At 35.6% G+C, this 10453-nt stretch overlaps 1 protein-coding gene across 1 annotated transcript; it reads right to left on the bottom strand.

The window, feature by feature from the left end:
• Positions 1-1639: 1639 nt before the first annotated feature.
• LOC143465277 (sorting nexin-4-like) lies at positions 1640-4319 on the bottom strand. Its single transcript, XM_076963495.1, has 3 exons — positions 3681-4319; positions 3266-3557; positions 1640-3075 (listed from the first exon to the last, which is right to left on the bottom strand). The coding sequence occupies exons 1-3, from the start codon at positions 4280-4282 to the stop codon at positions 2659-2661; spliced, it is 1311 nt and encodes a 436-aa protein (XP_076819610.1). The 5' UTR covers positions 4283-4319; the 3' UTR covers positions 1640-2658.
• Between the last annotated feature and the right edge of the window lie 6134 nt (positions 4320-10453).

Raw genomic sequence — 10453 nt, 5'->3', positions numbered from 1 at the left:
TATATTCTGTCAACAATCATAGGCTAGTTGAATTACAGAATTTTGTATTATAAAGCTAATTATGACAAATCAATTAGCATATAACAAACATTATCTTAGAATGACAAAGTCTCGATCCCAGCACCAGCACGAGTCACACAATCTTGTCGAGAAAATCAACCGATTTGACCAAGCGAACAAACACAACGCAGTAAACAATAGCCTAGCAAACAAAATTTGGAAAGAAAATGATCCCCGTATTTCTTCGATTGTAAGAATAAGACATCGTTAAACATAAACTGCATCGAGTATTGAGGAACCAGTATTAATAATTATTACACCAGAGTAATAATCTTCGTGTCAAACTATATTGGACTACGTTATACTACTGTATTTGGTACAGGCTATAATTACGATAGCGTAATACATTCAAATGCAGATTATAGAGATGATGCAAACTACACCAGATAATTAATTAATTTGGTGTTCTGTTCGACATCTTAAATATTATATTAAGCAATTTTTTTTCAAGTGCAATTATTATAAATGTTCTTAACTTTGAGCTGATTTATGCCGATGCATTTTCCTAGAATAAGTTTATTGGTTTCAAATCAAGCACTTTCATTCCGTTTGTCTTTATCAGTACTATGCTAAGATAACAGAGGGCAGGATAACTAAACTTACCAAAATACACAAGCGCACGTTTTCTGCTGAGTCAAATCTTTTATTAGACAATGAACTTGTTACATCACAAATGGGGGGTCAATATTTTGCATGACACCGGTTCGGTTCCTCAAAAACCTTAAACTTCAAAGCCTCCTCAAAAGCCTGAAACACTTATCAAACAGATAACAGTTTGAGGATAAAGGTTATAATCTTATCGTACCAGACAAACAGCAACAACGACATAGGCCTATAAGTCAATGTCAAGTAAAAAGTTGAAATATAAAGTAGGGTTCGAAAAGTATAACCGAACGAGGTACTTTTAGTGACTTAGTTCGAGGTACGGTATCACAAAGGGCCGGTTTTAGACCGAAAATTTGAAATTGGGGCTTGCACCAAATTGGGCCCCGCGCACTCACTCAAGCTTAAATGAAACGATCCTAACTTGTCCTTTTTTGTCAGAAAAGTTTTTATCAGTAAATATGATTGATCCTTGCAAATCACGAGATAAGCGAGTACTGTAATACGGCGTTTCAAGGTTGCATCCCATAGATTGGAAACTTTCTTACCTGGCTTGTTTAAATAAAGCGAGCAGGTTTAAGTCACTTAGTGTGTTATGTTATTTAAAGAAACACTAAGATTACATCATCTTTTAACACAGACAGGTCGAGATGTCATCTTAGTCATAGTGACTTAACAAAACAATGTTATTCCACTTTTTCAGCTATATAATGGCGTGAAGAGTTAATACTATGGCAAGTAAAGATACCAAGTGCTAGCACAGAATCACACTACAGTATACTCCATCTCGCAAATTACTATCTGGCAGTGAAACGCGGTGAAATTAAATTTACGTTCAAACATGACAATTCATTTTGAGGCGTTTGTAAGCGGTTTTTGGTTGATAAAATCACAAAATCTTTGGAATCGGTCTATTATAATGAGGCCTAACTTAAGCTAAGAGGGCCAGCTAAAAGTTACCTACATAAGCTACATGCAATGTAAGGTATTTTATTGCACAAAAATCAGAGAAAAATCACCAACACAACAATCACCTAAAAATAATATTGTTTTGATAATATATTAATACAACAAACTTTATAATTCTTTAAAATAAGTTATTCACATACAGTTCAAGAGATATCTTTCTTGCAGATTATATACTCACAAAAATCAGTGTCAGTAGTCATCTGAATAAGCCAAAAGTGCTCTGTTAACTTGCACCGATCGAAAAATCACAATAATATTGCTTTCATAGTTCAATGGCGTTAAAAATCACATACAGCTACATACATAATATGGCCCTTACACAAGTGTGATTTGCAACAAATCTGAATTCTGATAACTTGCAGCAATAACAGCGAAGCTAGCTCATATCATAAGAGCAGAAGTGTGTAGCTGTGTACCAGATAAAGTACGTTATCCAAAAGGGCAAATAATTCAGAAAAAAAAGAATACAAAACTTATGTATTGCTGTTGCTAATGTAGGGTTAAGCTGCCAAACTGTCATGACATAGTTTTCTCTACACTACTGTACATTAGAACTTCCAAGCTAGTTATTGCAGATTAAGCAAAATATAAGAAGCAATGCTAATATCAATACAATTAATGTGCACAGTCCAACAATAAAAGTCGTATGTTTTCAAATCATTTATAAGATAGATGACTGAACGCCCTATGACTTTTTTTGTCATAAAAGCATTTACACTTCATTTTTTAACATATACAGTGTTAAAGCAGGTACAAAAAAGTTTGACATGTAAATAATTAAGTAAACAAACAAACATTAAATTGAATGCTTTAGCAGTTTAGTTATGATTTTTCAGTGTAACCAAGAACTTTTGGTGTAATAGATGCGGTCCAATCTTGGCTGGCAAGTTTGATATATATTGAAATAAGTCTGTGAAGAAATTAGTAACAACCATTGAAAAACTTATTCAAGAATGCATTGGATACAAGAGAAAAACAAGCAAAAATCAAACGCAGTACTTAACAACTTTAAATGCAATGAGATGATTAAGATTTTAGAAGGTTATCAAATAAAGACTTGAACTTTCCCCATTTTGCACATCCCTCACGGTGCAGTTTAATCTGAAGGATTGTGTAACTGATAAAAATTTCCCTGAGATCCATTCTTTTCCTCTTTTTAAAGATTTCAACTTCCTGTAGTGCCTCCTCCAGAAAATCACTTGCTTGAGAGCGGTGGGATTCGAATTTATCTTCCAGATCGCGAATGTTCTTGTCCAGTTGTTCTAACTTCTGCTCAGTTTGCTCCGCAGTGTCACCACCAAGTAGACGAGCTTTCATTCCACTGAGTGAAAACGCTTTTGTGTTTCCTGTCAAGACTTTCTTCTTTTCTGTCATGGTAAGCATCACTTGGTTTTCATACCACTCCACATCATATTGCTGTGCTTCGTGCTTCTTGCAAACTGTCTAAACATTTTTAATTACACAAACAGTTTTACCATTCAGCAAATATGATCAGTTAATCACAATCTAGCAATTATAGTGGTTGATTTAGAGTAAACATTACGTTAATATTAAGAGTGTTTCTTCAAAAATATTTCAAAAAATATTTTATTACATAAGGATGGGCATATTACAATGGTAACTTATATAACACCTTCAGAGAGTCAGCAAAGTAAAGATACTCCTTCAGTTGTTCTGCGATGATATCTTCCTCATCGATTAGAGTGTCAATTGAATTAGCCCAGACCTCTACTTCATTGCTTGCCTTCTGGAGAGCCAGTTTAAGGTCACTATTTTCAGTCAGAGCCCATTCCTTGAACACTCGAGCATAGTTGCCATGTATTTTGTAAATTCCATATACTCGCTCTGCAAGTTTAGCACGTACTTTAAGCAAAGCTGATGCTCCCTCATGTAACTGATTGGCATAACATTTCAGCTGCTCAAATCTGTAAAAGCAGCCTTAGTAAAACTAGCATTTCATGCTGACTGAAAACAATGTTGAAAGGTAAAAATGAATTGTCTATTGTACATGTAGAAACAGTTCTGTTGATAAGTAAACTTATATTTACCTTATATCTGGCTGCTTTACTCGTAGCGATGCATTCACTTTTTTCAGCCAAGAATCTGACTTTGCTTGGAATCCTGTTGCAGTAACCTTTTCCCTAAAACCCTCTTCTTTGGTGATGAAATCACTAACAAGTTTGTCGCATCCAAGTTTTGAATGACCTGCTATTCTATGGAGGAAAGATTCAAGTCCCCCACGACGCCTCTCCAAAAAATCTGCATCAAATGTGTCAGTTGCAGTGATCTTGGTCCAAATGAAATTAGCTCTTTTTTCAGGAAGAGGAGGAACAATAACAGTAGGATAGGTCACAACAAGATAATTTCGCAGTAACTCAAACTCGCTGTATCGGCGCCAGAGTGAACTGACTTCTTCAATCATTGTACTATCTTCAGTCTTCGGAGAACTTTCGATCAAGTAGACAACAAAGGTTTCTTGCATTTTGAGACCACTCTGTTTGGTTTTCTTCTCAGGATCACTGACTGTGATCTTCAGTTGACTAAGCATTTGTTTGTCATCCTTGTTCTCTTTGTTCACAGATTTGATGGGAGCTTTTGGAACCTCCACACCTTCTTCCTCGAAAATATCCCCATCATCAGAGCTTGCCATGACCAATCACTTTTTCACTCAGCAGGTTATATAGTTGCTGTTAGCAAAAGACATAGACATTACTGATTTTTGAAGTATTTGTTAAGTCAAAGTAGGCACCACTTGGTTTGGAAAAGAGAAATCAAGAAGACAAATTGCAAATTTGAAAAATTGGAGATAAGCTCAATTAATTAGATGCATAACACTTTACCAAGTTAGAATTATGGATAAGGTCTTGCTATGTTCGTAAACAATTTGTCCAAATACTCTGGGTTTGCTAGGTAACTACTCTGTCTTCATCAGTAATACCAGCAATATTAGGAGATGTAAAATTGTCTATGCCTCAAGGAGAATTAAAAAGCAAAAGTATGTCATTATTGGAATCGCTATTGCAGACAACTCACTGTGAACCAGAGGCGGATCTGGATGGGGGTGTTCTGGTGTTGTAAAACACCTCTCAGGGAATTGATCTGTTTTTGGTATCATGCTATTATCCCTCTCTTATTACCATTGATAAATATTTAGAATTTTAAAATGAGAAAGGGCAAGCTGTGTAGCCTAAAATGCGAAAAAAACACCTTCATTGTTTTGTCATCTCAACCTGAATTGACCGATTGGCATGATATCAACCAGACAATAACACAACTTCGACCAACAAACAAAGGAATATCCCTCTTTAACAAAGGAATAATATTGGCATGTTTACAACGTCTATGATTAATTTTGTGCCTATTTTGATTAATCTCATGTTCCAAACTGTGCAACGACGGGAATATGCTCGTTCTTTTCCTGTGCAATCTGTCCAATTTCTAGCTATGATTATTTGGAACAGCGATACGACCTCATCATTTCACAAACGTTTAATATAGCCTTTGCGCAACAATGAAATGAAAACAGACTTGTCATATGTTAGAATTAGATGCGACTGAAATAAAGACTTGACAAAACAACGCACAAAGTTTTTCACACCAACTAGGCCTAAGAGAATGTTAGTATGCTAAAACCATTAACTTAAAAATGTCATTTAAAAGCAAGGTTCTAGTAACTGCAGGTTATTCGAAGAATAAATATTATAACTTAAAAAACAGCAATCATTTCATTTACAGACATTTCAAGTTATGCAAGGCTCTTATAAATTGATAAGGAATGCCACTGTTTAATTTCCGGTATTACTCTAATCGGTTCATTGAAAGTTAAAACATAGATTTTATCTAATTTAGATTCAGTTTAATACCTAATAACTAAAATCAACTTTAAAACATCCTTTCTTCAAAATCCTTATCGCCTATTTTAAACAATGGTCTGTGTGGTCTGTCTACGGTAACTTTATTCATTTAAAGTGGGAGGTTAGTGTTAATACAAGTGCACAAAATATGAAACAAGAATATAAAATGAACATACTTAACAGAGAAAATTTTAAAACTATTGAAGCAACTGATGGTGTTGTAGTTGAAGCAACTACAAAGTGATTGCAAACTTGCAACATTTTATAACGATTGAGATTTATTTTGACGTCACAATAAAATAGACATGTGTTACGGTCAGCTTTAAAAGCGAACAAGTGCAGTTATAAGCAATTTATATTAGAGCCAAGTGTAGGTAATAAGCAAATGATAGTGTTTAGAATGCTCGACGCATAATAGTATTTTCTAGTTTCAGCAAATTAATACGCAAAGGTTTGTATGATGAGCAGATGGTTAGCTTAAGGTAAAGCTGTATCCTAGCTCTAAAGACAGCGGCGAACTTGACCAATATAAATACATAGCTTAACCTAGGCTAAATATATGATACTTTCATGCTAAGTTTGGTAAAACGAAACCTGTTGTTTGTCACTTATGTACCTCAGCATATTGACATCAAAAACCACTATGGTGCGATTGTGACATAGTAATTACTAATTACCTATACTTTCATATCATCACAATATGTGGCAAATTAGTTATAGCTTTTCGCTGACATGAAACCGGTTAAGATGTATAAAAAATCGGTCAGTATGCACTAACCTGTTACTCCTTTTTCATATTAAGTGGACCTATATTAGCTCTAGCAATATACAAGTATAGTAATTAACTTCAATTACCATGGAAATTCAACTTGAAGTTTCAAGTTACAAATATGTCACTAAATCACGCCAGGTACGATGAAGGTTGCACAACATAATAGTTATTTTTAGTTCGGGAAATCCCCAACTTTTAATCAGCCTGGGAGTCTCGTCAAGAATTTTCTAGATCCGCCACTGTGTGAACTATGACAAAATATTTTCTTTTATTAAATGCTAAGCTGCGAGACATCTTGTAAGTGAATATGTTTTCAAACATTATATATATTCATAATATGGAAAGTGCTGCAGAATTTGTAATTAATTTCAAAAACAAAAAGTTTTTCTGCATGCTGGAAAAGTCTACTTTTGAAAATTTAATTTGCACTTCACTATATAACTCTGATTGCAACAACATTTGTGTCCAGTTCAATACGAACATCACAAAAAATCAATTGTTATGTCACACTTCCTATCATCATTCACAGATATTATGCTCTAGAAATGTAAAATGAATATTGTGCTGTAGAATGTAGACGACACAAATGCTGTTATAGACAAACAGAATAACTAAATGTATATATGTGAACCATAGATTTTTGTCGGCCCCTAAAAAGTGTGCCAATGTAAACAAATTGCCATTACAAGCAAGTTTTACTGAACATCAAACAGTTCTGGTATGGACTATGGTATCATAATAATTTTTAACCTTGTATCAGTTGAAGAAAGTCTTTGTCTCTAAACTTGGCGATGATTCCTCACCGCTCAAACCCAATTACTGAGTTGGCCGTTATGCAATTTCTAAATGACACTAGGGATGGGCCGACACGAACCCAAACCCAAATAGATTCGTCGAATATTGTCCTTGTGGAAGACTCAGGCAAATATGAATACTAACAATGGCAAGCCCGAATGCAACAAAACTTACAAATTTACTGATTTTGGTAAAAATGATGATGTAGTTTCCAGGCAAATCTAAAATAGAGTCAACAGTAGTTACAATGAAGGTCATTTCCTTTCATCGCTTTTTAAGCATTTTTTTGGAACAAAACGAATTGTTTAGCAATTATGTCATGTTACAAGCAAAATTGGGCAACTTTTGGATTAAATTTTATCGCTTGGTTCTAGCAAAAATAGATTCGCAATTCGTTTGTGTCAACCTAAAAGATATTTAACTTTCTTGCGGCACATCCTTAATTAATACACACAATTTTTTTTTACTGTATTGCTTGAATTTGAAACTGTTTATCGCTCATCAGGTTCAAGCCTTTGTGCAAGTTCCGGTTGTTTTTAATTGTTCTGTATATCGTATTACCCAAATTTAGAACTTTTCCCCAGGTCCACAGAACAGTAGGAAGCGTCGTTAATGCTTTGCCCAAGGACATTACAAGTTACAACAGCAGCATCACCGAGCAAGGGTACCATTATTGTAAGCCCCGTACTCCAATCACTTCGCTACCGGGTCGACTCTACCGGGGGCAGATAGAGTGTCGGGCTTACAAGGATACTACCCTTTTTCGATACCACGGACTGGAAAGTAGGTTGTAGCAGTTTTCGACAAAAAATTATCCAAGCAAAAACGTAAATTTTGGCATGAAAATGTGCACTGAAGCTTCAATTTTTTATTCATTATTATTTGGCGCTCAAATAACCTACTTTGCTTTGTTTGTTTATTATAAATTGGGGTGAAGATAAAAATATTGGTGCGCACATTGACACTTGCCGATTGTGCTTTAGCGGGTGCCACACTTTCCCCTGTGGCTGATAGGCATCAAGGCACTAAAAAAGCTTGCTCCTGTCCAGTGGTTTAGGTGAACAGTTCCTAACTGGGCAAGATCACAAATAAAGCAGATAAAAAAAAGCATAAACCAGAAAATGAACCCAGACAAACTCCTTAACAAAGGCTCAGATGAAGAAAATTCATCGCCAAGATTTAAGTTGTGCAAAAATTGTTTCCAATCTGAACTGCTGAGTATGGCCATTTTCAGCAAGATCTTGGGTGCACCAAACGACCAAAAATAACAAGTGCGATACTCAGATACGATACAATAGAAATAGCATCAATGCTCAATACAATAGAACCATGCAACTACGCAGTAATATGCTTAGTTTGACTTATTTAACCTCTAAATCAATTGAAAATTGAGTGCACAGAAGTTTTGTCCAAGTCACTAAATGCAAAATAACGCACCTGAAGCTCAAGAAAAGCAGCTTTAAGTACGGGTATGTCAAACTCTGTAGTCTGGTTCACAATTCCAGCATAAAATTGAAATCTATGTATAATTAAATAGGCTAGAGTCTTGCAATTTTTTTGGAATTTTACGATTCGACTAGAAGAGCCACAAAAAACATGCCGGTGAGCCGCAGTTTGACCACCACTGGCCTATACAAAGCAAGAGTATACATTGATCTTGATCTAGCAGAACTACTAAAGCAAATTTGCAGTGAGGTAAATATCGTTATTCGTTACACCTTCTGAATATAACGCCCCCTATAGCGCCACCTGAATATTTCCGCCCCTCTAAAAATCAAAAGCGCCCCCTAGGGGGCGGTAGCGGCCAGGTTAAGAACCACTTGGCTAGACCCTTTCCGAGTTAAAGCCACCAATTTTTTTGATTGGCAAGATTTTTTCAATTGCCTATAGTAATTCAATGGAAATTGTTGACCCACTTTGATTCTTTTTCAAATTACAAGCGTTCTGGGCATCACACTGTCAATATTTCAGGTCTAGTATACAAGTGCACAACCAGATGACGTCACAATTTGAGTAGCTGGGGTCTAGTATAAAAAGGCATCTTGTGGTTGTGCATTTTTATATTATAGACCCACGATTTTGCTCAGGTTAGTAGCATATGAATTCTTTTACACGATGAAGAAAAAATACTGGAAATATGTTGCCTATTTTATTTCATAGCAGTTTCAATCCTACGCACTGGACTTGCTTGATATGACGTCTGGTTACGTCAAAACGTGGTCAGCGAAGCATACGACGTAAAATGCTTACCGTAAGAGTTTGCAAATTATCTGCAGCGCGTTACGTGGGTCAATTTTGTTTTGTTTGTAAGGCAAATTTTAAAGTAATCAACTAACCTAGAAGTAAATAGTTAATATAGTCTACCTCTACCTCTCTCTCTCTGTGTGTACCATAGATATCGTATATATAATAACTAGATATCTAACTACCTTGCGCTTGCGCTTTAAGAAGTGAAGCCAGTATGGGTCCGCCATTTTGTCAACATATGCGACCAGAAACGCTCTTGCGCATATGTGTGGAATGGAACATATGATGCAGACGATGCTAAGCAATATTCCTAAAGCTCAATTGCGTATTTAAAGGGTGTTTAACGTTGAAATAGCCTAGATAGTGGAACCTAGGCTAGACCTAGATTTCTAGGCTACCGGCAATTTGCAAAAATTTGTGTAGTGTAAGTACTAATTATTCATCTGATTTTAGAAATATTTGTTTCATAATGGTTACTTGTTCAGCATATAACTGTACTAATCGATCTGGAAAAACAAATATTGATAAGATATCATTCCATACATTTCCGCTATCAAACCAAGATCTTTGCAAAAAATGGATAGTCGCAATGAAGAGAGACAAATTTAAGCCAACAAAAATCAGTGTACTTTGTGGAAATCATTTCAAGGCAAGTGATTTTCTTGAAGGAGCAAATAAACGCAATCATCAGCGTGAACGACAATGTCTAAAAAACGATGCAGTACCTTCTGTTTTTTGTTTCCCATCCCATCTCTGTGCCCCACCACATTTATCCCGTAAAAGAAAACAAAGGGCTAGCATTGTTATTAGCTCAATGAAAAAAAGCAAGGCATCAGAAGACAAAAAAAGCATGCAAGCAGTTACGTCCAGTTGTGTTGCACAGGAACACAATTACTCAGCATCGGTAGTACTGACACCAACAAAATCTCACTTGCGCAAGAAAATTAAAATTTTAAGGCAAAAAATACGACGTTCTGACAAGAAGGTACAATCACTAAAAGCAGTTATTGACAATCTGAAATCTAGCGGTTACATATCAGTATTATCATATCAGTATCAGTTACATATCAGTATTAATTCAAGTCAAAGACCGAGGCGGCTTAATTACCCCATCAGCAGGTGTTGTAACTGTGGTCAGACAGGCAGAGAAGCT

The sequence above is a fragment of the Clavelina lepadiformis genome, chromosome 7, assembly GCF_947623445.1.
Source record: "Clavelina lepadiformis chromosome 7, kaClaLepa1.1, whole genome shotgun sequence".
NCBI classification, from domain to species: domain Eukaryota; kingdom Metazoa; phylum Chordata; class Ascidiacea; order Aplousobranchia; family Clavelinidae; genus Clavelina; species Clavelina lepadiformis.
Note: the sequence above shows the minus strand (reverse complement) of the source record. Positions and strands in the feature narration are given on the sequence as shown.

Bases quoted from the DNA above. Each gene is read 5' to 3' on its own strand.
- LOC143465277 (XM_076963495.1), bottom strand. From the start codon at position 4,282: ATGGCAAGCTCTGATGATGGGGATATTTTCGAGGAAGAAGGTGTGGAG. The intron at 3,558-3,680 runs GTAAATATAAGT...CTGCTTTTACAG, and splicing joins GTAAAGCAGCCAGATATAAG to ATTTGAGCAGCTGAAATGTT. The intron at 3,076-3,265 runs GTGTTATATAAG...AAAAATGTTTAG, and splicing joins ACTTTGCTGACTCTCTGAAG to ACAGTTTGCAAGAAGCACGA.